The 26,370-nt window shown below is 41.1% G+C and overlaps 1 protein-coding gene across 4 annotated transcripts in view; it reads left to right on the top strand.

Moving 5' to 3' along the window:
* The window catches only part of PLXNB2 (plexin B2), a 257,387-nt gene that overhangs the window by 201,199 nt on the left and 29,818 nt on the right, over window positions 1-26,370 (top strand). For all 4 annotated transcript variants that reach the window (XM_065630873.1, XM_065630864.1, XM_065630856.1 and 1 more), the window contains 8 exons: window positions 3,089-3,261; window positions 5,321-5,469; window positions 8,459-8,567; window positions 20,847-20,983; window positions 21,625-21,792; window positions 23,541-23,649; window positions 25,365-25,592; window positions 26,060-26,236. In XM_065630873.1, coding sequence (XP_065486945.1) covers window positions 3,089-3,261; window positions 5,321-5,469; window positions 8,459-8,567; window positions 20,847-20,983; window positions 21,625-21,792; window positions 23,541-23,649; window positions 25,365-25,592; window positions 26,060-26,236 — 1,250 coding nt within the window. The remainder of the gene's footprint in view (window positions 1-3,088; window positions 3,262-5,320; window positions 5,470-8,458; window positions 8,568-20,846; window positions 20,984-21,624; window positions 21,793-23,540; window positions 23,650-25,364; window positions 25,593-26,059; window positions 26,237-26,370) is intronic.

Below are 26,370 nucleotides of genomic sequence, written 5' to 3'. Positions count from 1 at the left end.
CATCAGGGACAGTCAACATGGCTTCACCAAGGGGAAGTCATGTTTGACCAACCTCATAGCCTTTTATGAAGACGTAACAAGGTGGATTGACGATGGCAGAGCAGTGGATGTGGTCTACCTTGACTTCAGCAAAGCATTTGACACCGTCTCCCACAGCATCCTCACGGCAAAACTGAGGAAGTGTGGACTGGATGATCGGGTAGTGAGGTGGACCACAAACTGGCTGAAGGAGAGAAGCCAGAGAGTTGTTATCAATGGGGCGGAGTCTGGTTGGAGGCCTGTATCTAGTGGAGTGCCTCAAGGGTCAGTTCTGGGACCAATACTGTTCAATATATTCATCAATGACTTGGATGAGGGAATTGAGTGTACTATCAGTAAGTTTGCTGATGACACCAAGCTGGGAGGAGTGGCTGACACGCCAGAAGGCTGTGCTGCCATCCAGCGAGATCTGGACAGGCTAGAGAGTTGGGTGGGGAAAAATTTAATGAAATATAACAAGGGGAAATGTAGAGTCTTGCATCTGGGCAGGAACAACCCCAGGTTCCAGTACAGGTTGGGGAATGACCTATTAGAGAGCAGTGTAGGGGAAAGGGACCTGGGGGTCCTGGTGGACAGCAGGATGACCATGAGCCAGCACTGTGCCCTTGTGGCCAAGAAGGCCAATGGCATCCTGGGGTGTATTAGAAGGGGGGTGGTTAGTAGGTCCAGAGAGGTTCTCCTTCCCCTCTACTCTGCCCTGGTGAGACCTCATCTGGAATATTGTGTCCAGTTCTGGGCCCCTCAGTTCAAGAAGCACAGGGAACTGCTGGAGAGAGTCCAGCGCAGGGCCACAAAGATGATGAAGGGAGTGGAGCATCTCCCTTATGAGGAAAGGCTGAGGGAGCTGGGTCTCTTTAGCTTGGAGAAGAGGAGACTGAGGGGTGACCTCATCAATGTTTATAAATATATAAAGGGTGGGTGTCACGAGAGTGCAGCCAGGCTCTTCTCGGTGACAACCAACAGTAAGACAAGGGGTAATGGGTTCAAGCTGGAACACAAGAGGTTCCACTTAAATGTGAGAAGAAACTTCTTCTCAGTGAGGGTGACAGAACACTGGAACAGGCTGCCCAGGGGGGTTGTGGATTCTCCTTCTCTGGAGACATTCAAAACCCGCCTGGATGCCTTCCTGTGTAACCTCACCTAGGTGTTCCTGCTCTGGCAGGGGGATTGGACTAGATGATCTTTTGAGGTCCCTTCCAATCCCTAACATTCTGTGATTCTGTGATTCTGTGAAGGTGGCAGAGAGACTGTAGCCAAGTTTTGGGCATCTGTAATGTTGTTCATGTCTAGCAGGGGCATAAAGGCACTGCTGAAAAATAATGAAAAAACAGCATTCTTCTTTTACTTTTTCATTTCCGTAGAAATCTGACATGGCAGCCTCTTGGAATTAGATTTTAAAAGCTACTGCTGTTGCTATTATCTAGGAAAATATCAAGTGTATTGAAATGTTAGTGACTGGAGGATGGTTTTGCTGGTGTTCCTCCTAGAGTCCTGCTCTTCTGAGAATAAAAGCTTTCCTTAAACAGACATTTTTTTTATGGTCTTTACCATATACAATCTCAAAGGGATTTGTCCTAGTCTCTCTTGCCCACATCTGATCACCTCTGTTTACTTCAGTTTGCTCCCTGTATCTTTAAAGTTGAAACTCCTTTGAAAAAAAAACCCGGTGTCATGGAGGGTACCATTTCTTGAGACCTAATGAGCACATAAAACAGCTCATCACTACTGGAAAGGGGAGATGTTGAGTCTCTGTCTTGCTCTCCCCATTCCCTTCTGTGAGCACACTGAACTCCTGAAAGAGCACAGGAGCAAACCTGGGTAGCTTTCTGCTGTTCTGGTAAGTGAGGTGGATTTACAAGAAGACTCAACAACTGCCAGAGCCTTGGTGGCAGAGAATGAGGTTGTATGGCCAGAAAAAAAGAGCAGCCCAAACATAGAGCAAAGCAGGGAGGAAAGGAAGGAGCAGAAGATGAGGGAGCGAGAAGTTTCCCTCTCTAAAATAATCAGCTTGCCTTCCAGGGAAGCACAGCACTCACACGCTGAGTGATCCGTGCAGCTTCCACGTTTCCCCTAGAGAAACGTGTGGCATCTTTTCAGTCTGTTTTCTTCTGGGCTGGCTCTCAAGTGCATCTCCAAATGTCTCATTGCAGGCCCAGGCTTTCCGTATGGTGCTGACCCACCCAGCTATGTCTCAAGGCTTTGCATCTATTTGGGAAAATTAATTTTGTTCAGTGACTGTGCATCATACTGGAGATCGATGGGGGCCAAAACAAGCTTAGTGTCTGGGACAGCTGGTGCATGGTTCATCAGTAAGAGAGGCATGACTGTCAGACTTGATTTCTTGGCTCAGAAAAACTAGAATTAAACCCCACTACAGAAGGAGTAAGGCATACATCAGAATGGCAATTCAAGACAAAAGGGAAAACAAAAGCAAGAAAATGGAGAAGAATGGAGAAGTGAACGAAGTATTAACTTGAACAAAGGGTAACACTTCATTAAGTGTTAACTTTCTATTCAGTTCAGGCCTTAGCGATGATTTTGGAGAGGCCCAAATGTCCTGGAAACAGCCAACAAAGGCAGCTCTCTTCCTTTAAATATGCGACTGGCAGAAGTCCCATGCTAGCTGATGTCTGTCCCCACCCAGAGTTTATATAGCCTTCTACATCTGACTCCTGGTGTGCCAGGAGGACCTGTTTGTTTGACCAAGTCCTTAAACAGTTGCATAGGCAGGTTCACTGAGGACAGTCAAAGAAAGGACTTTGTACTTAAACATTTTGACAATGCTCATGTGACAAAAATGCGTTTGGGTTCTACTTGGAATTTTCTTCATACTCTGCACATAGATAGATTTCAGGTTTTTCCATATAGGGAAAAATACAGTTTTTTCTCAGAATCATTCAGGGGTTGAATACAGAACGTGTATTCTTCACACAACTCAACTGAGCAACAGGCAGGCTTTGTATTTATCATTAGCTTTCCTTCCTATGACATACTGAATATCCTTAAAATGGAGGAAAATGTCTAAGTGCATTTACCGTTCATATTTCAGTGACTCTGTACAACTGCTCTTATGGACGAAGCGACTGCAGCTTATGCCTCGCGGCCCGTGACGACTATAAGTGTGTCTGGTGTGAAGAAGACGGCAAGCCCAGCAAGTGCGTTTATGAAAAACTCTGTCACGCTCCTCCCACCGACACATGTCCTCATCCCGAAATCACTCGCGTAAGATTGCTTTTTTCTCTCCCTACCAGTGTATTATTTTTCAGGAGAAAGCATCCAAGCAAGCTCATACTGAAAGGCAGTTTTTTTCCTAGGGTGTTAAGTAAGCCTCTGAAATAGCTGCAAGGAAATAATGCCAGTAGTGATGTGTGTGAGAGATTTGTAAAGACTCAAAATAAGAGACTGAATGGAGTCTTTGAGACTCCTTCTTTTTCAAGCCTTGTCCTCACTGTGCCAGAAGCCAGGCTAGCAATGTATGCCTAAATGTGGCACTTGATTCTAGGGAATTAGCATGGATTTTTTTCTCTCCCTTTCTACCTGAAACAAATCTGTAAGAGAGGTTCACTGCTCCTGGAAGTACAAGCACTTAGCAAGCTCATTAAAAGGCTTCAAAATAGACTAGTATTTAATAAGGGAGCAGGATGAGTTTGGCCATGATGGTGTATCTAAGAAGAAAATGGCAGTTAAATAGTTGAAGTCTGCCAAGGAAGGAAAATACCCTGAAATGTTGACAGAAAGGGTAGAGAAGAATGCCTGTATGATAGCTGTGCCCAGATAAAGATGATTTGAGTGGGAAGGAAAAGGAAAATTAAGAAAAATAAAAGCAGCCTCATAGCAGCCATCTAGTACCTAAAGGGGATCTACAAGAAAGCTGGAGAGGGACTTTTTTACAAGGGCAGGTAGTCACAGGACAAGGGGTAATGGCTTTAAACTGAAAGAGGGTAGATTTAGTTTAGATATAAGGAAGAAATTCTTCCCCATGAGGGTGGTGAGGCACTGGAACAGGCTGCCCAGAGAAGCTGTGGATGCCCCATTCCTGGAAATGTTCAAGGCCAGGCTGGATGGGGTTTGAGCAACCTGGTCTAGTGGAAGGTGTCCCTGCCCATGGCAAGGGGGTGGAACTAGATGGTCTTTAAGGTCCCTGCCAACACAAACCATTCTATGAAAAGTGGTTTTGCCTGGGATACCGTTTGTACATCATTGTGAATTAAATACTAAATACTGAAATATTAGTTTTTTCAAGCCTTTTGTTGGCTTCAGATTTGAACTAAAAATTTTGAAACATCTACACAAACAGTTGAATCATTTTTCAGCTAGTTTATCTATGGGTTGAGTCCAAAGGAATGGCCAGCAGCCAGAAGTTTTAGGAAGTTGAATCAGTGGGAAAATGGAGCAAGTGATTCTGGAGCTGGGCTGGGCAGCAGCAGTCATGTCTCTGTACTCAGACTTGCTTAGATCTAAGAAACTCTGATTTTGATCGAGCAGACGTTAAAGTCCACACTTTCAGAAGCTGTATTTGTTTGGCTTCCGATCACTGCATTTGGGTGTATGCAACCTCCCTCTTCTTGATGGTAAACATGCAGCCCTCTAAAGGTGAAGACCTGAAAAGGTCTTGCTGGAGATGCTCCAAATATTACATAGGAAAGCAGGTTAGTCTCCCAGTAAATATTCAGAATTCAAGTGCCTGTTCAGGCCATATTTCCACCAAAGAAGCCCACTCCAACTACAGGATTTTCTCAGTCCTCATTTTAATTGCAAACTATTTAGTTAGCATCAGCCCGTGTACTGCAGCATCCTCCCATTTGATGCAGTAAGATCAGGGACTAGAGGAACTGTTGAAGACCCTCTGTGGGGCAGCACTGTGTGTTAGGAAGGTGCGCTGTTCTGGTGTGAACCCGAAGGGAGAAAATCTTGGTAAAAATGCTGGAAAAGCTCTGTGGAATGATTGTGAGAGGAGCCCAATCCATTTGCTTTTCCAAGTCACAGTGCTTTAGTGGAGGAAGCAAACTTCAAACAGAGTAAACACCAGGCAGGAGTTTTGTACATAACAGTCTGCCACAGGAGACACGGAATCTGCAGCTGATGAATTCTGGTTCTGAGCTAGCAAATGATTAATTAACATTAAAAAGTTACATAGTGTGTTTTTGTGGGGGTCCTACAAGGAACATCTTTTGCATTTCAAGTACGAGGAAGTCAAGTTGCTTTAAATAATATCAAAGAACAACGTGGTCACTGCAGTATTTAATATTGCTTTTCTTCGCTTTCCTTCATGCAAACGCAGATTGAGCCAAAAACTGGACCACTAAGTGGTGGAATTCTTTTGACCATAATGGGATCTAATTTGGGAATAAAATCAGAAGATGTAAAAAATATAATAGTGGCAGACCAGGAATGTCTTTTCAAAGAGGAATTCTACTCTGTTTCCACAAGGTAAGTGCTGGATATTTTTCACAAGATTTTAGAAGGAAAAAGGATCTTCTGTGCATTTCCAGAAGAAGATGATATTCCTCAGGTTATAAAATATTATCAATAGAAGAAAGAACTAGTGCGATATACCTGCAATATTTCATAGTAACATGTCTGAGTCTTTATTTAAGATTCTAACACAGCAACAAATATACAATAGCATACAATCACCCTGCTTCTGATTGTTTGAATTTTTTTCCTTATTTGTTTGAAAAGCTTCCATAAACTTTTAGTGCAGATATCTCAAGACTATTTTTTGTTTTTAAATTAAAGGCATTGTAGGTGTCCATTAAAATCTTTGCTCAGTCTGAACCACAGTGCAGCCAAGCATACAAGATTTATGGGAAAGTAGGCAAAGCAAGAGGAAGCTTAAATCTTTTTGGTTTAGTCCAGCCACAGTTTCCTTCCTGGAGGCAGGGAGGGTGCGCAGAGTTTTGGTGTAGCTTTAGATGACTAAGTTTCATGACAGAGCCAACAAGTCCATAGGTGTTGAATTGCCTAAGCAGGTCAGTAGATGTTTTGTAGATTACTTGTCACACTCTTAAGCAGTGCCAAAAATTAAAGTGCCTAAATTCTTCTAGGTATCTAGGTGCTTACTACAGATTATGTCAAGCATCTAATTTCAAGAGGGAAATACCCTTTTGATATCAGCTGATAAAAAGCATAGCATGAATGTTCAGTAGTAATATTAATAGTAATGACATATTTTAAGCAGTGTGATTTTTCTTTAATTCACTTTTGATATTTAAAGCTGCAGTTGAAACCTCGGCTTTCTTTCCTCTCAGTTAATTTAAAGTGTAATACAGTAACTTTTTGCTATTTCCATGTCATGTTTTGAAAGGGATTTTGAAGATACCCAAGTGATTCTTTTAGCTTTTGAAAAATGTTTAGTCAGTTTGTGGATCAGGCATTTAGAAGCTTCCCAGGCCCCTGGGACTTAAGAATGTATATATAGCTGTATATCTCTTACTGCTTCCCAAATCCATTGCCATCGCTCATGCATTTACATGTTCATCACCATCTACAAAATTCCCAACTCTTTTACAATCATCTTTTCCCACTCCCTATTTTCCATGTTTGCAAAAGCTGCACTGGATTGCAGCAATAGCCTTACAAGAATTTCCCCAGCCTCTTGGCTTTTTCTAAAGCTTTTTGATATTTTTAAATACATGGAAAGGAGCCAGAACTGAGATGACTGGTTCCTTGTATCATAGCAACATTACTGGTTTTCTAAGATTTGCCAGTGTGGTAATGGGTGAGAACAAATGCCACTTGCATAATGTCATTTATCAGTTTTGAAGGATGTTCTCCATTAGAGAAGCCTTGAAAAAAAAGTTATTCAAAATCTCCAAATAGGTATCTATAAGTTTCTGTCTTTATCTGCCTCCATTCTTTTGTTTTATTATTACCTTCTTTTATTTAATTGAATAGTTAAAAAAAAAAAAAAGTGCCTAGTCTTGCTTCCCCATCCTTCTGCAGTAAAAAGCCAGTCATTTTTAGGAGACAGTTGCTCCCATGGGCAGGAGAGCAGCAAGATTTAAAGCACTTAAGGCAGCTTTCTGGCTCTGCGGTGATTTAATTGTTGGCCTTGGAGAAGTCTCTTCTCATTCTCTGTAGTTTTCCATTTGTAAGGTGGGGGAAGGGAGGCAATGCCAACGCTGGGGAGGGGAGGGAACTTTTCTCAATTAAAATCCCTGCTGACCACCTTACGGCATTCCCGCCACACACACCCCCCGGCCCCGGCCCCCCACTGCTTTCTCTGGCTTGACATATGGTAGAAATTCCTCCAAAGGCACCATTTCCTGTTTCTGCCTGACAAGAAGATACAACTTCCCAGAATACAGTAGAGAGATGATGAGGAACAGACTCAGGCAGCCATACACATGCCAGGACATGCAAGAATTTAGAGAATTTTGCCCATTTGCCAGGAGCCAGGCAGAAAAGTCTGGAGTCATCTGCAGAGGGGCTTGACAATCCTTTTATTATAAGTCATAATTTAAGTACATTATACCCAGTAATTTGGGGGGGTCGTGTTGTGGGGTTTTTTCCTATTTGAGTCTTTTTTTTTTTTTTTTTTTTTTTTTTGAAGCAGTGGTGCACTGCTTAAGGAAGAATAGCAATAATCCCGGAGAGAAAGAGCGAAAGAAATGAGCAGCGATCCTCAGGGTGTGTCCTATATGAAACTGTCTGCCTGCGCAGGCTGCAAACATTATATACCTTCTTATCTGACTGTATTATCAGCTCTCCATTAAGCATTTGTCCCAGTTTTCAAGTGTGTCGAATCCTTATTGCATTGTCATGCTTATATTCTATGGATCACCTGTTTGAAATAAAAATTTAAACATCCTAGCTACCACTCAGCGGCAGCATTAGTTAAGGCAGTGTTTTCTCGGCCAGTGTTACTTGACCTCTGATTTCGCATGTGTTATCTGAGGATTTATTTTCAGAGAACAGTAATTCTAAAGGGATTTTGACTGTAGGTGTGAAAATATAGTAGTTTAAAATTGAAAGACAGCAGGATGCACAACAAAAGTATCAGCAGCTAAAACACACAAAGTGATAAGATGGGTGACGGTCTCATCCTTACACCAAGGGGGGAGTTCTTTGTTTTTTTAACATCACACGGTCCAGTGAAAACCTTGTGTAGGCTTGGAGATGTTCATCTCTGACTTCCTGGCTGAATTTGAGTCTTCTAAAGAAGGCACCTCTATGAACAGACTGCTAAAGTAGCTGCTGTGTACAGTGCCCAGGTTTCAGCTTTGTCTGCCTTTAGATAGAAGATTCAACTGTTCTTGGGTGTTTTTGCTGGGAATCTGAGGCAGCGTTCAAGTATCTCATGTAGGATGACATGAAGTTAGTGCTTTTGCTGGCAGTGTGTGTGGTAGCTCACATACATTACATTGCTATTGCAGCTGTTACTTCTCACAGATAAACTTACATTCTGTCTTGCTAGGATTGTATGTCAGGTTGGACCAATGAATGAACCCAAACAAGGTCAAATTGAAGTTAACATCAATGGAAAATTGGGTAAATCACCCAGTGAAGTGCTGTTTACATACCAGGTAAGTGCATTTTTTTCAGAGACCTGTTTTATACCTTGTCCGTGACTTAAGCTAGAAGTTCACCTGTTAAGCACAGAGTTGCTTGTGTTTGCCTTACAAACTTTGTTTCTTCAGTAGCACTGTCATTCAAGTATGTTAGAAAACACTTGAGCATTTCTTTATACAAAGGTTGTATCAAAAATCTATTCTGATCAATAGATCTAGAGTCTCAAAAGAGTATGATGTTGTTTGCACTTCTAGTTAAAAAGATGTGGTAGAAAAGAAACCGTAATAAGCTTATTCAGTAGTGATGTATTATCTCTTAAGTGTCACTATTGAATAAATAAATAGCGGCACTGCAAAAATTAGGTATTCTTTAGATGCACAGTTGGTGCACTATTTTAATCACAGTGTTCAGTCTAGCCAATGTTCTTAATTACAAGAATGGATGCAGAGCAGCTGAAGAATAAGTAATGAAGGTACATTGATTTTTTAATAATTTATTTCATTCAAAAATATGGCATGCAGAGCCACAGACAGCGTAATGTGTGTTCATATTACTCATGTGCTTTGTTTTCAGTGTCACTATGAAGGAGAATTTCGTTTCTGTCTGAATTGCTTTACCCTAAATGTTTCTGTAGGTTATAGCTGGTCTAGCATGTGGTTTTAGCAGCAAGTAGCTTTATCTGTATCTATGAAGTCTTCAAAATTTGTAAGAGCCTGTGATAGTTAAGACATTTAAATAATCCCTGTCCTCATATTGATATTTAAAATTACACCTATAAACTGTAAATCTGTGAAACATAAAGGGCTTTTATCTTCTCTCTTATTTAAACTTCTGTCTCATTAATGCTTGGTATCTTGTGAGAAGGAAAAGAAAGGAGTTGGCAGTAAGCAGTGGAAAAATTCAGGAATGACATTCAACTGAGAAGAGGATATTCCTGGTTTTGCAAAACAGGCTAGAAGTGTTTTTTCCATAATTTCCAAAAAATACCTTCTCTTCCTGGTGATCGCTCTTAAAAAAAAAAAAAACAAACACAACAACAACAACAAAAAAACAAAGACACAAAACCAAACACACTTTTTGCTTGAAAATGTCTCTGTTCCTTTGTGGAAGTGTAGGTTATAATTAAGTCTTTCTCTGTTGATCTCGGTCATCTTTACCAGAAAACAGCAACATAATCTCCCCTGTTGATGTGTTCATGGTCTCCAGGACAGAGGCTATGGCACTAAACCCTACATGAGATGAGGTTTTGACATGAGTCTGTTGTGTTGGGTATGTTTTACACCAGTTCTCCTGTACTTCTCCTGTGTGTAAAGATTCTGCCACGGTTTGCGTGAAAACCACATGAAGAAGTTATAGAATGTGTTGAAATGTGATCTGAAGCCCCCGTGTAGGCTTCGGAGCCTGTCTGTGAACTTGTTCTGGTGAGATTTCCTGCTCAGCCCATCTGGGAGGCACGATAAGCAGCCGCTGATTTTGGCTGCTCAAGGGCCAGATTCTTGATGACCCATCAGTGAGGCATGGGGAGAAGCCACTGTCCACAGGGCTCATCTAGGAGGATGCTTTTCCTGCAAGCCCAAGACTTTCTCTGGGCCAGTCTCTGCCTGCAGGTTACTGAAACATCAGATACCTAATCTAACTGCTGATAAAGAACATTTTTATTTGCTGCAAAAATCTTTCCATTTGGACCCTATTTGCACCTTGCAAAACAATGGCAAGTAATACAGTTCATGCCTTAGAACTGGTGAAATTGGTTTCTAGTTTCATTTCTCTTTCTTCCATGAGAAAATGAAGCCAGCTGTGGACTGCAGTAGGATTAAAGTCAGTACAGGGGTGTCGCATTCGCGTGCACCTCTACAAGTGAGACACAAGCGCTTTTGGCGTGAGAACAGACAATCAGAGCAGACAGTTGCGTCAGTTCATGTTGTCTTAAAAGCTACAGTCTTGTTTCACTGCTGTTTTCAGGCAGTTCTTTGGTGACTTCTTTCAGCAGACACGCAAAATCTGTGCTTTGTTTAAAACCTCTTCTATTCAGTATATACAAAGGAAAGAAAATACTCTTCTTTTCAAGAGCCTTTCTAAAATAAATTTTCTATTATGTATTTCCCCCTTTATTTGGCACATTGTCTGGCTGCCCTCCTGCTGGTAATTATGGCTGGTTTTACTGTGTGCTCTGATCACCTGAAGCACAATAGCTTCAGCTTTAGCAGGGGCCACTCTAAACACGGTGTGCAGCGGCACAGGGCAGAAATGGGCAGGCAGCGCACAAGGAGACAATGCAGCCGCTCAGCCCGATGGGTCTGCATAGACCGGAGGTGTTACTGTACTCCCACAGGCTCAGCCTTGTACATGTGACTAGTGTCTACCACCAAAAGCACATAGTCATCAAGTAGATTGGATATAAGGAAGAATTTTTTAGTGATGAAAGTGGTGACACACCGGAACAGGTTGCCCCGAGAAGTTGTGGCTGCCCCATTATTTGAAGCATTCAAGGTCAGGTTGGATGGGGTTTTGAGCAACCTGGTCTAGTGAAAGATGTCCCTGTCCATGGCAGGGAGGGTTGGACTAGCTGATCTTTGAAAGGTCCCTTCCAACCCAAACCATTCTATGATTCTGCAAGTACTACTACATTTGGCTCTTGTTGATACCCAGTCTGAACAATGAGATGCGTTTTTAAAGCTGGATTGACTCAGCACAACCTGGGGCTCAGAGCCATGCCTCTGCCCCTTCTGCCAGCACAGTGCATTTCTGAGCTGAAGAACACATGAGATCTCCATTAAATGGGTCAAAAATCCAGTTAAAAGGGAAGCCATGGTTTCAGTTTAAAATTATTTCTGCACTAAAATGCCCTGGTCCACAAGAGTCTGTGCTCTGCAGTAAACACCTCATCTGTATTTGCTGCGTAACAGGGGAAGAAATCTATTTCTCCCTACCCGTCACAATTTCTCTGTCTAACCTGAGTGCTGTTCAAGTCCAGCCATTCCAGTGAAATTAAATTCTGATAGCCCAGTCCTCCTCTACTGATGTTTCTGTTTTTTCACTATAAGCAGGATCAGGCAATAACCATTCTCCTGTTTAGTGAAACAGAAATGAATTGATGCTAAATTTTAATATCCAGCTATGTTGTACATCTGGAGCACTGACAGCTTGGCTGGTCTCTAAGCAGGTGGAGCAGTAATGCAGCTGAAGGCCAGTCCCACTTTTTCGTTTCTTGTTCATTTTGTCTGATTTGCTTGTTACTTTAACAGTGAGAAGCCATGTCAAAGGAAAGAGTTAAGCTTTTCCTAGGTGTATGGACCAGATTTGCTGATCCCATACAATCGTGATTCCTTTCTCAGAATACCTCATCTTCAGACTCCAGCCACCAGAACCAGAACTTGCAGCTGGTTCCGGGATCTCCAGAGTCTGTTTGCAAGAGCAGTTCTGTGAGTTTTACGCTGTAAAGGTTAAGAAGACTATATGGTTTCAGAAAGCTCAAATAAATGCAAGATGGTGAAAACTAGAGGTAGAACTTTGCAAAAGCGTAATATATTTCCGAGGTGCTGAAGGCAGTTTAGGGACTGGCTTGGAAATAATGACTTTTAGTGAATCAAGAAGTCTGTTTACCTAAACGAGATGAGTAACCAAAAAGAGGAGGCATGGGAGATAAAGTCTGATCCCAAACCAAACATGAACATGACTATTCATCCTACTAGAAGTCTGAATGTGAACATGAACAGCACAGTTACATTTAACAAGGTGCACTCTTCCACCTCGATCTACTCCCAGCTTGGCAGTTTCCTCTTATCTCCATCCTCTGCTTTCCTTTTTGATGTCTAATGCAATGACTCTGGGAGCTCTCACCGGTGCAGTGCCATTTGTGCTCCAAGGAATTTGTGTAGGGTTTTAGCTCACTCCTTGATTTTTCTCTAAGTCTTTACCTCAAGACATGCATTTTATACTGTAGTTGGAGGCTTTGAGTGGGTTTTTGCAGAGGGGTATGTATTACATGCTTGCTGCCACTATGATTGATGGTGATAAACCACACATCTGCAGCAGTCTGGAATTGTTTCCAGATGATCGTATATTATTCTTGAATCCTGGAGCACATCTTGTCTGTGTGTCAGCCTGTGCGGGGGCCGGGAGAACTCCTGAGTAGCTGCAAGTTTTAGAGAAGTTGTCTCTTCCTCATGTGGATATTATTAGACTTAATTCTCTGTCATCTGAGCTATGCACTTAAGTCCATGTCCGAGCATCCAGTGCTTGTGGTTCTGCTTGAAAACTGCCAGTGAACATTGGCTGTATGATAATGCAGACTTTCCAGTCATGAATGCAGAAAATCATGTGGTGTCTGCCTCACGATAAAAAGATGCTGCCTGCAGTCCAGAAAATCAGTGGTTTAAAATACGAACCCTTTGCATAAGCATCCCATCCACAGCCGACAAGCACACGGCATGCACTGCCAGGTGAATGCTCTGCCTGGGCACCTGGAGTGGCTGGAGCGTTTGATCAGCTCACGTGGCGTAAGGTTTGGACAAAGCAGCTCCAGAAAGGAAGGACTCAGCGCACTTCTCTGCTGTTGCAGAAATAACCCAGGAACTGAAGCCTGGTTTGTGTTGTGGAGGCCAAGAGGAGGCGAGCCGGTGGGTCAGGTCAGCCACTGCGGCGAACACCAGGCTGCCAAGAGCGCGCAATGGAAATTCTCTGGTTGAATATCCTGTGAGTGGGTGGCTTGTCTGAAGAAACAAGAAGCAGGCTCCCTTGAGTCTGAGAAAGGAGGGAAGTAGAGGGGGAAAGAGCGGTTTCTAATGACTTGCATGTCCTATTCAGAAGCTTAATTTAGCTCCTGTGGTTACCTTTATAGTCCATGAAATGACATTTTGACCTCCAAGAAGGTGGCTGGTGTCTACAGCACTTACGCCTTTAATGCCTTTAATTTTTCTGTGTGTTATATACAAGGGTTGGCAGAATAATTTGGCTTTCAGTGTGGGGCAGATAATTTTGGTAAAAATTAGCTTTTTTACAGACCTGCTTCAAGAGGCAGAACTTACTACAGCTGGGGCAAGGATGAGGAAGGGGAAAGGTTACTTGTGGAGGAAAGGATGGATGGCAAGATAAATGCAGAGCAATAATATGCTCTGTACATTTGTAAAAATCTTATCCACGTGTGTGTGCACTGTCATCAGGTCCTTGACACAGCATCCCCGTGTGCTGCTGGTGTGGAAGCACAAGAGCCCATTCCTACTTGCGAAGATGTGCACTTGCATCAAAGGCAAACCCCCAGCGGGAGGTCACTGCCTACAGGAGCTGGCAGAGGGGAGCTTAGGTGGCTTTGCCATTTGCTGCCCATCATGTCCGTTTGAACACATCCATCTGTTGCTGCTTCCCCTTGTGCTGCAGCTGGCATCTCTCACAGCATCATGAGGATATACTCTGCCACCATCCTCTTTTCCCTCCCCAGTTTTCTCTCCGATTGTGGTCTGGCACGGTTGCATTTTCTCCAGCATCCCCCTCTGAAGCATAGTCTTCATGCCAAGGTTTCCTTGCATCTCCATTAGGCTCTCCTCCTCTGTTGCCTTCCAGCTGTTCCTGAATTTCTGGCCCCTTTTGTGATCCACCAGTAGCCTCTTTGGTGGCTGGTTGTTTCTCCCTTTGATTTTCTGCATTAGTGAAGGTTAAAGAATAACCACTTTTATCTCTGTGGTGTAGTTCTTGCGCTAGAAACTGCCTGCCACAGATTAATATTATAGCAGATAGTATCCCTAGTTACAGAGTCATGCCCAGGAATATAAAATGTTGAGGATGTGCTTGGTGACAGATGAGTGGAAAAGTAAAGAAATGGAAAAAGATGACACAGAGAACCTAGGTGATGCACCACAGGAGTGCACTCCTCTTGTTCTTGAGTGCTGTGCAAGGGACCAGAAGTGAGTTGGCTGGACATGACAGTGTAAATCAGGAAAGCTGCAAAGCAAATAAACTGAGTGAAAAAGAACATGAGTCAGCCTGGCAGATCAGATCCCAAATGCAAGCTGGGTGAGTGAAAAAGAGGCTGGGGGAATGGTTGTCTTTTGCACCTGCATATCTTTAATGGGAAAATTGCAATGAAGCTGGATAAAAAAGGAGAATAGCAGTAACCCCCCTGTCAGCCAGGTAAAAGCTGCGCTTTGATTTGCCACCAGCAGACCAGAGAGATCTAAAATGGTGTGAGCTCTTTGAAAGCATTTTCAGCCTGTAAAAAGGTATCTTTTTACCAAAATTGTAATCAGAAACCCAAAGAAATAAGAGATCACCTTCCTAACTGTGCAAAAAGACTAACTGCAAGTCATAAAATATTAAAGATTAAAAAGTTCATTCTAGATTAATAAACAGGGTGAAAAAATGTAAGAGCCGAAATGTGAATTCTCAGAGGGTCTGCAATAGCTGTGCAAGAGCAGCAGTCATATACGTTGCTAATGAGTAAGTTCATGTCTAAATGTGATTATAAGTGGAACAGACGTGGAGATAATTTGCCCTCTAGCACATAGAAAGCATGAAACTACAATGAAAAATATATCAGCATTTCTGTGAACAGATTTGTAAGTAGGAGGTGAAGGATACAAACAGAGCAACCAAAGGAAAGACTTCTGGCTGTGATGAAGAAAGCAGGACAGTGGACAATGGCCTGAGTGTGAAGTCATGTACATACTTGGGCCAGTGCAAACTGGTTTGCCAGTACTTTTTTTTCCAGTACCTCTATGCTGAAAAAGCACAGACAACATACTATTGCAAGACTATGACATTACTGGGAGGCGAAAACAAGAAATATAGTTTGTGAAGCTCACATTAGTCCCTGATGCACAGATAAGGCAGTGGCACACAGGAACGCAAGTGCCATGTAAGGGAATTTATTACTATTACAAAGAGAATAAATGAATTTGCTACCGATGAACTAGCACTATTTGAACATTACGTACCCATAAGCAGTGTACAAGGACTTAGAAATTGCCATTGTCTCACTGTTTCAGATTATTTTTCAGGATAAACCATGCAGTAGGGAGCAAGATACACCTGTTGACAAGTTGGACTAGACGATGGTTATAGGTCCCTTCCAACTGAACTTTTTAATTCTATGCTCTGGTACGTTGTGCTATGCTAAATAGCATAGCTGTGGATGTGCATATGTTTTACCAAAACTGCAAATCCACTTCCTACATGACATGAGCATGAAAGCCTAAGGTGGTAGAGACTTCTGGTGGTGGGAAGGCCCTCCTCTGAGAAATAACTTACCAGACTTGGCAGCAAATGGGCCACTGAACAACTGACAGACGTTGGAATAGGCTTTTTTAAAATTAGACTGTCAAAAATCCCACATAATGAGGTAAGCTGTTATTGCAGAAAAGATTAAGGCTCAAACATCAAACTACCTGAAGACACGAACAATATTTGCCTGGTGACAAAAAGAGAAGCATAGATCACTTAAACCTGAAAGAACATTCCTCCATTCCGAGCAAAATAGGAAAAAGACTGAAATATGTATGAATTATGATCTTCTACATTTCAAGGAATTATAAAACTAGGGTTAAATTAGTGTTTGCAGGGTTGTTTAAATTTTACTGTGTCCATGAGAAATGAAGTATCGCCAGTTCCTCACAAGGGCTGACTTTTCCAGAAGAATTATTATAAGGCTGCTACAAATTCCATATAGGACACATGAGCAAGTGTTCTGCTTAACATTATAATTGCTCCAAGCACTGCGATGTGGTGTTACAGTGGAGCACTGTGCTGTGATGTTATAGAAAGTGTGACTTCCCCCAGGCACCTTTTGACAGTGAGCAAAGATCCCGAGGCACAGAAGGCTGAAAATGAAAGCGGAGTATTTATTATGACAGCAGGTGTGCTTCAGATTCAGAGACCGAAATGAGAAAAGGGCAGAAAACAGGAGAGAAGAAATCCATGGGGGGATTTTGAAAAGGTGGCATCACTGATCTCGCAGCACTTGAGGTCCAAGGTTTATCAGTGCTGTTTGCAATGGTTGAACATTCGGTATCACTCGGGGTTGAGTCCAAATTAAAGGAGGTTGCCTCTTGGTAAAAGCAGCACTTTTGTTATCTCTCAGACAAGGTGTGCAGTGAAGGATTTACCCTTTGCCCTTCTTTTTCCTCTGCAAGGAGAAGGAATCTCATGCAGGGCTGTTGTAAGTAATGCAGAGCTGCATAAGATAAGGCTGTATAAGATGAGACTAGACCTGGCAGCATCCAAGGGTCTGAACATCTCTGTCCCACTGATGAGCGTTGTGTCAGCTGTGGGAAGGGGCTACCTTCTCCTTCGGCAGCACGATTCTTGTTGAAGGCTTGTACCACCACTGATGGTACTTTTTCAGATTATCTTGGCATTCAGCAAAATATTGGTATCCTGCTGATCCTATCTACCTAATTGCATTTTTGAAAGATGCTTTCTGGTTGAGAATTTAGATGAACCATTTTTTTTTTTCTTTATTGGTACTCTTAAGAAGACGACCAGGTGGGCCAGTGTAGCTTTGCTACCATCCATGAGTACTTTAGAAGAGCACTAAAAGTTGGCTGTAGCATGTAGGTTTTGCAATAAAATGGTTATTAAAATTGTTTAAATTCTTGATAATTTATTTTAACTTCTTTTTATTTCTAGCGGATCCTTAAGAGGAAGGGAAAGGGGAAAAATATTAAACAGAAAATATCAAGTTAAAATTAATCAAATCATTTTCTTGACAGGTTTACGGTAACAAACTGTTACTATACAATGCTTTGTCTTAGCACTCGTGCTGAAGAATTCCTCTGCTAACAGAGTACAGTTCAGCTTTTCCTTATTAGATCATCTTTATGAGGCGTCCACATTATTTGGTCTCTGGAGAGCTCTTGGAATTTGCAAAATTACTCTAAATATGTTAAATATGAATATTTTGAATTAAGCTGTTTTAAAACAGTCCTTTGAGGAACTGCTGCAAGACCAGTGATTAAAGAGAAAATAAGGGTTAAACCATAACTATTCCGCCTCCTCCTGGGCTGCTGCCTGTGTCAGTCCCAAAGTGGTTCTTGGTCTCCGTTTCCATTCAGCCCGAAGTGAGGCCGAGATGTGCTGACCCCGCCGTGCGGCTGTGCCGTGGGTGGGGTGAGGTGCAGGTGGCGTGTTCTCCCGTCTGGCGTCACTGGGCTTTAACTTCCAGCAGAGCTGGAGTCTTGCTAAGAAAAAAAACAATTTCTGGGGAAAACGGAACACATATTGGTTTTGCTTCCCTCTTGCTGCTGTGTTATTCAGAGATAACTTTGCTATTTGGTTACCTATATATTTCTGCTCACGTGGAGGCAAATGTACGCCACCACTGAAAGGTCCCACACAGAAAATGGTACTGGATGGTTCTGCTTCAAGTTTGTGGCTCACTCAATATTTACTGGTTGTTCACCCTGCTGAAGTTAGCCATCAGATAACCCAGCAGAACTTTAACAGGGCAAGTATTTTGTATTTACAGTAAGAAAGGAATACAGCTGTCTAGTAGAAGTTCTTAGCAAACTTCCACTCATTTTTTTATGCTAAGGTTAGAGCAGTGCTGTGTTATGATTCAGAAAGCTTTTCTTGTTCCTTTCCTTCCTAAGTTTCTGTTTAAATGCTTGGCTTTAAGTGGTTTCTTGTGCCTTTCCTTGTAAGTCTGTCCTTAGAGCCTAGGCTTTCAGTAGAGGCAGTATTTAAGGAAAAGGCTACGAGTTTTAAACAGTTTTCCTGAGGTTCAGGCATAACTAATTTGCCCATGCTGATGCTTTGGTGGTTCTTGGGGTATATTTTCTTCCGAAAGCCATCCCAGGCACGTGATGCAGTTGATCATTGCTGTGGATTTTTGCTGCAGATGGCAGTGGTCCAACATGCATAACAATCTATAGCAATTAAAATTTAATTTGAAGTCAATAAATGGTATGGTTTTCTGTCCGTGTTCTAAGGTTACCTTACACTATTTCATGCATTTTTATAAGCAATTTATTACTGTGTATTTTATATACAATTTTGATTGTAATTTTTTCAGCAAAAAAGTGTTCCCAAAAAGCACAAATGAGACTTTCTTTGAGGCACATATGTAGACTCGTGTTAATTTAAACTTCAAGTGTGATTTTTAAAACTTACTCCTTCAAACTTTTTATTTACCCTCACATGGCTTATTTCAATTTAGCTTAAATCAGCAAGCAATTAAATCCAAGGAAGAGTGTGCACAGAGAGGGTTGTATAGACCTAAGAGAGCAAGTTTTAGTCAATTCTGTTATATTGAATCAAGGCTCCTTTTTGCTTAAAAGATGCTTAAATCTGACTGTGAGTCACTTCCCCACATAAAATCTTGTAACCCGAGTGATTTATTAAATTAAAAAGAAATCAAAAGTTAGCACGTGAGAGCAGTCATATGCTGCAGCAATGTACATCTTGAGGAGTGAAGGGTTTACAAACAGACTTCTCTCAGGGAAGAAAAGCAATTGACACCCAATTAGTGTTAAAGCATATTCCTAAAGCTCAATGACTTGAGAGCAAATTACAGTTGTCATTGTGGATTTGTGAAGTGTGCTGAACCATGATGCATTTGTTCAGAGGGAAGTTGCTCAGACATGAAAGTATAAAACAAGCAAAGCAAGTACAAGTTCTCTGCGTTCCTATAATATCTGTGCTTCCATAAAGCAAATTTGTAAAGTAACCGTGAGGTCCCTTGGATGCATTTTTGTGGATTCCTGCTGCGTGTTAAAAACCTGTTGATGGCTCACTGAGCTTTGAACCAAACTGTGGTACATCAGCCCCGCTCCTCCCTGCCATTTGTGGGCCCAGATTTTGTAGCTGTAAGCTGACACAGAGATGGCAAATCTGTGCCTGAGCAAAACAACACAGGGGAAGGGTTTTCTTGCATGACTCATACAGTGTGGGCTTGTTGCTCGCTCTCTGAGCAGGGCTTTTCCCCCTAAGAGTGGGGGACCAGCGTGATAGTGATCAGGGAAACCCTGATCAGTAAGGGAAGTTTTCAAACTTCTTTGCCCTTGCCTTATTTGTGTATGCTTCATGTAAAATAGCCCCGGACCTGGAATTTATTAGGTGGAGGAGAGCAGATGTCTTGTACATGAGATTAGGAAATAAGTTTAGTGCTTATTTGACTCATTTAAGAAAAGCTTGTGTTTGAATATGGATGGAGAAGCACAGTTATACATCAGAAAAGGCATTACCTACTCCCAGCCTCCCTAAGCTGTTGATCTGGTACGCTTTAGCATGTGCAGGGTCCTTTGTAGCAACGGCCCTGCCACACACGTGGGCCTGGCACCCTCTCTGTGTGCGCCGGGTGGCCTGGGACCACCCCACTGCCTGGGACCACCCCGCAACCAGGGCCACCGTCCCGGCACGGGGGCTGCGGCACGGCCACAGGCACGGCCAGGCCGTGGAGTCGGCTGTAACCCATCTCATGCGGCTTGCACGGCTTGGGTCGTCCTCTCGATTCAGCAGCTCCCGTGCTGTCCTGAATACGGATGCTTTTCTCAACTAGAAGCAGGGACTACTTAGCGACGAAGTAATTAAATCGCACTGTTCATGAAAAGCCCTCACTGTTCATCTGCAGTATTTGTCATAGCTCCCAGAATACAATCACAGAAACAAAGGCGGAATTGAGAACAAAAGGAGAGAACTTATTTGAGAAATTTAAATTTCCAACAAATTTCATAACAACTGGAAGCACGTCTGCTTGTTTCAATTGATTTCAAGAAATCCTTTCTAAGATTCTAGGTGCATAAAGAAAAGTTTAGCATTTTCGGATTTTCTTTCTTTGCAAGCTCATTACTCAAGAAAAGGATAACAAGTTTACTGCATTTAAAAGCCTTATAGAGAAAGGCAATCTTCATATTCTTTCTGTTCAGTACCAGTTTTGAAAACCTTACTCTGTCTCTCCTGTAGCTGATCCAGAATGTAGAAAGGGCAAGGAAACATGAAGGCAAAATCAGCCAGCCATAAATAAGGAAGAGAGAACTCTTAAAATAAGAATGAAAACAAGGAAACCAATGGGAAGCTCTCACAAACTTAATGGCAATTAACTCTACATTGTGTAAATAGGCAATTTAAATTCATATAAAACCTTGTAAAATACAGTACAAGTACATTCACATCATCTGTTACTTCTTCCTTCAGCATGAATAACGAAAGATTTTGTTTTCGTTTAGAATAATTGTCTGTCATTATTTTAATTTCACTGGTTTTCAGGTAGCAATATTAAACTTCAATTAGCTATTATAGCATTTAATACTGGTGTAAATTTTGTTTTAATTTTCTTAATTAGTTTGACCATCTTCTCTTTGCAGGAACCCCATCCTTCTGGAATAAGACCTGAAAGCGGTCCCCAAGCAGGTGGAACCACACTTACCATCACTGGTACAAACCTGGCCACTGGTTCCAAAAAGGATGTTCACGTTTCAGTCGGTAGCCAGCCTTGCAATGTGTATGTACCCTGAGCAACTAACAGTGCAGAGCTGTATCCTAACAAAGCACTAACCTTTTCTGGCCTTTAGAAATTACACAAATCCTTTGTCTATCTCTCCATGACTCATGCCATGCAATGGAGCTCTGCACGTAATGTTCAGACAGAAACCCTCTCCGAGGCTCCAGCTGGAAGAAGAAGCTGCAAAAACACAAAAGTGGGAGAACTCAGATATCAAAGAATTTGCCAGTTTTGGCTTTCTCTGCTTGACTGGCTGCTCCAGATCCATCCATGCTTTCAGTCAGCATTTCCTCAGTGGTTACATATAAAATCTTGATCTTCTAGTGTCGCTTGTCTTCTCACTTCTTTTTCCCTTTATTAATTGGTACACTTCTCCACCAAAAAAAAAAAAAAAAAAAAAAAAAAAAAAGGAGTGACACAGAGTGTGCTGGCATCACATTGTTCTTGTGTTTGTTTTCATATCCTGTACCTTTTTTAAAAACCCTAGGTGATCCAAAGTGTTGTCTCCTCTCATAACTACTCAGTGCCTAGCAAAAATAGAGCCCTTTTTTGTTGCTTCTGGGGCACTACAGTAGAGAATACAAATCACCATAATGTTAGTAACCGAAGACATTTCCTCTTCTTTTTCTTCTCCAATCTAGCACTGAATTTGGAGATGAGATCGTTTGCATTACAGGACCTAACAGCAAGGTAGAAGCTGTTGAAGTCACGATGGACTATGGAGGCACAGCAATTAGTGTACCAGGGCTCTTTTCATACAGTGAGAATCCTACTGTCACCAAGTTCCTGCCAGTAAATAGCTTCAGCAGGTAACAAAATGTTTGTCATAACTTCATTTATTAATGAATTAATATTTTAATTATTATTTTTAATTAATTAATTAATTTTTAATTAAATAAATATTTATATTTAATTATATTATATATAAATAATTAAATAAATTAATTAATTTTAATTATAATTAATTATTTAATTAATACACATATTAAATATGTGTAATTTATAATAAACCTATTACATATAGAACTATATAGAACTCCATCCGTGCACATATTTAGATATGTAGAGTTTGTGAACTTTCTTAACCACAGATGATGTTTGAAAGTATTGTTTACCTCCAAACTTTAATCCCCACTTCAAAGATAAATCCCCAAACCAGAAAAGGTAATGATCTTCTTTTAAATGAAGATGTCTTAAAGAAGAGTTTGAAGCATTTCAGCATGATGTCAGACAACGTGATCTTTACATTACTTACAAATCCTTATCCTGTGAGGATAACCCGTATAAAAGGTTTCGAATGAAAAGGTTTCTAACAGTTCTTCTGTTCAGCTTTTAATAAGTAAGCTGGAAACAGTGGATGGTTATGGCTTGTCACCTCTTTGTCTCCTGAAGAGAAAAAGAGAAAAAAAAAAGTGTATTTTTAGGAAATCTAGATCAGACTGCAATAGGGCTTTAAAAAGGTATGATCTCTTCTGTGGTGGTACTCACACTCCAACTGGTAGCTGTTCCTTCTGGAAAAAAGCTCACCTAGGAGTAATTGTGAAATCAAAGAAATGTACGCCACTCGTATATATGTAGCAAAACAGCAAATTATCTGTATAGAAGTCCTTGTAGCATGCCTCTGGTTTTGAGAGTCATTCTGTGACTGATAGAGGGACAAACTTGTGACCTTGATTCACATTGGTCTCTGCTGTTCCCTAATATTCTGGTCTTTCTGCTTAGTGGGGTACAGTTGGCAGAGACAGATCATGATGTTTCCACTTTCAGTAAAAAGAAAAGTAACATCGAAACCTTACAAATAGGACACTAAATATAAAACTGGCTGTGACTTCTCTTGGAGAAATTGGTACCTGCCTCCTCAAATACTGAGCAGTCACTTATGTGAAATAGGATTTGATTTTAATATTTGTTTTTGATTTTAGGTTTGGGTGGTTTTGGAGCCTGGAGAAATTTTTTGGTAGATCAAAAGTTATTTACCCCAGAGGATTTAAGAGACTTCTTTTTTTTTCCTCTACATAAACTGAAGCTTAATGTAATGGATTGCCTTGAGGATTGCTATCCCTCTAAATCCATGTTACTTCAGTGACTTTAGTTACCACTGCCAACTTGCATCCCTTCTTCTTATTATTCGAATGCATTGTTTTTTAAACAATGTGTTGCAAATGAAAGGGAATAGAGAAGCTGGGTCCCTACAGACCTGTGGAAAATACACTTTCACCTTTGTGTGTGTGGTAGGTGGAGGGGTTTTAAGAAAAACATTGGAGAAGTAATGCACACAAAGATAGGCATCAACGAAAAGCCACAAATGCTGGCAAAGCAATTTGTATTCTTTATTCTTTATTCTGCTGGTTTAAAACAAGTTTGTAGTTGACATTGCTGCTTTTAAATGCTGTGGTCATCAACAGCTTTAACAGAAGCCTCTTGTGTAGGATATCTAATTGTCATATAGGCATTAGGTAGCTGTTTTCAGTGAAAGTATTAGTGGTGCAGGATAAAGCAGTCTACAGCTGTGGTAGTTTGTCAATGACTTGACTTCTTTTTTAATTCTGCCTTTCAGTGGAGGGAGAAATATTACAGTAACTGGAACTGGTTTTGAGCTCATCCAGAGTTTCTCATTGGTGGTGTATGCAGAGCGTCCAGAAGCAGGGAAAATGAACCTCAAAAGGGTAACTTTCTTTCTTTCTTCCCAAAGGAATCACACTAGATGCAAAACATATAATCTGTTCAAAAAGTGCATTTAAGTTTATCCATTGGACTTTGCTGGGCTTGGAGTCAAATAAGGTTTGAACAGTTTTCTGGGTCTGTTCAGGGTTTCTGTGGAAGAGCTTACTTCTGCTATTTTGACTTACGTTCGCTTGTACCTTGCAGTCTTCTGCTTTAAAATTATTTTAATTTAATATGGATAAGGATAGAAGAATTAAGCTTCGAGTGGTAAACTGGATGTATTTCAGAATTTGAAAGTGTTTTTTCTTTATCTTTCTCCTTCTTCTACCCCTGCAAGCTTTGTCTGAAACAGGACCCAGATCTAGACAATGCTGAGTACTCAGCTTCGCACAGTCAGTGCCTTTTATTTTCTCACACCTTAGTGAACTGAGTTGTCTTTTCTTTCTTGCTTCATACATATTCCACCTATAGCATGTTCACAAAAAGTGGAGAAAAATAAAGTTATGAAAAAAACGAAACCCTTCTTGCATCTCATGTTAAGAACTGACATTACCAATAGTCTCCATTTCCCACTATACTGAATGAAGATCACAATTAATTGCAATGATTGAGGATTTAAAAGTGATCTTCCAGTAAGAACGTTATAAGACTTTCTCATGCTGGCTTTTCAATTTAAGACTGTCTTGTGATCCATACAGAGTTGGTAATATGCATGTTTTGTATTATATACATGATTCAACTTTTAGAGTATGCTAAAGCCAGCCGGATTTGGGTCCATCAGAACCCTATCCTGAAAGAATTTGAAGAGGAAAACTGCCTGCATTTTTTAGGCCATAATCTGCAAGTTGTAATTATCTTGATAACCTTAACTCCCAGGACAATCCTGAAGTCTATTTAGCATTCTCAACAGTGTTTATCGACATTTCTCAGCACCCTCCTTATCTGTGCTTGGCATCTTCTTAGCACGTTTGCTTAAGTCAGCATTATGTACAGCACCCATTCTTGGTTAAGACTAGAAACGTTTCTAATCTTTTGTTTTGCTTCCACTTATACGGCAATCTCAGAAAAGTGGGGGAGAAGCTATCAAATGGCATTTCTCAAAGTGAGAAACTGAGGTGGCGATAGAAATGTTGAAGGTTCCTATTAGTGTTGTTGGCTATAGTTGATATTACTGAATGATTGAAGGACTTTCTAGGATAAAAACATCTGTGTAACTGGGGATGGAGGACAGGTTGAATTGTTACCTTGAGTAGTTGATTGACAATTGGTTAATTGATTGACGGTTAATTTTATTCTGAAATTTCACTTACTAATTGTACTGAATTTCAGCGAAGTATTTTACAGTGCCAGTAGGAGAGAATCTACCTGAGATACTTAATGGTACAGAAGATGATCTAGATTTAAAACTGCCATGTTAACCTCTTAATCTTAGAGCAATTTAATGATATCAGCTCAGTATGGTCCAGGGCCATAGAATTTGGTGGCAATGGAAACTGGTTGTAGCCTAAGCTTTTTCTTCAGGCAGCTGCTAGAACATAATGGATCAACAATTGATTCTCATCAACAAATTAGTTTCATTTTATTTTCGGAAAATACCTCATACTGAGAGGATAAAATCCAGTGGTTTTATTTCTACAGTCTAAAGTTATCAGCAGCTATGTACAGGAATGAGTCGAACTATAAAATGTACATGTTCTTCTTGTCTTGTTTCTTACAGTTTGAGGGAAAGGATGTTACAAGACTCAATGAAACTACAGTGGTTTTTTCTTCCCCACCAATACTGGAAGACCCAGAAAACTATAACATTACCACTATTATCCTAATGGATCATTATAATTTGGTTGTAAAAAATGAAAGCCATTCCTTTGCCTATGTCGCAGACCCAACCTTTGAAAACTTCACAGATGGCATCAAAAAACAAGTCAACAAACTTATTAATGCAAAGGTAAACTTGTCAAGAGGTGGTGGTTGCTCAGTTTGTTGTCGAAGGATATATGGCATTTTTCCTTCCTTTCTTGAACACTTAACAGATGTCTGGTACCATACCCAAAATGTCCCTTACCTCTGCTAGATAATGAACTTTGTCAGCTCCCCTTTCCTCCCCACCCCCACTTTTCAGAGGTAATCGCTATCTTTTTAGCCATACTTTGGGTTTCCCAGGGATGCCGTCTCCTGCTGGGCCTGGCATTTGGAAATGCCCTCTGCCATAGAGCTCCCAAGGACTAGAGGGGACATCTCTTCTCACACCAGGAAGGAGTGGAATCGCGTAATTCCCAACCACTCTGCTCTTCTGTTCACTGCAGTGCAAATCACATCTGCTGCTAAAAATGATCCAAATGGAAAGTTGCAGCTTGGAACTTCTTGTCTCCCAAGACTTTGCAATGACGACTTAGCTTTGTATTTTCTGTCTAGGGCAGTAACCTGAACAAAGCCATGACGATAGACGAGGCCCAGGCTTTTGTGGGTGATGAGCCTTGCAACATAAAAACACTAACTGAAACGGACTTATATTGTGAGCCACCAGAAGTACAGCCTCAACCAAAGAAACGGCAGAAGAGAGATACCATCAATAACCTTCCTGAATTCATTGTAGGTTACCTTTTCAATAGAATTTAATATCATATGCCAGTGACATGGATACAGTGCTTCTTAATTGAAGTTATTCGTTCTCCAAAGTTGTTGTAGTACCATGAAGAAACTCCTTGCAGTTCTTTTTTCCTCCA

Source organism: Caloenas nicobarica, chromosome 1 (genome assembly GCF_036013445.1).
Source record: "Caloenas nicobarica isolate bCalNic1 chromosome 1, bCalNic1.hap1, whole genome shotgun sequence".
Taxonomy (NCBI): Eukaryota; Metazoa; Chordata; class Aves; order Columbiformes; family Columbidae; genus Caloenas; species Caloenas nicobarica.
The sequence above is the reverse complement of the archived record's forward strand: the minus strand, read 5'-3'. Positions and strand labels throughout refer to the sequence as shown.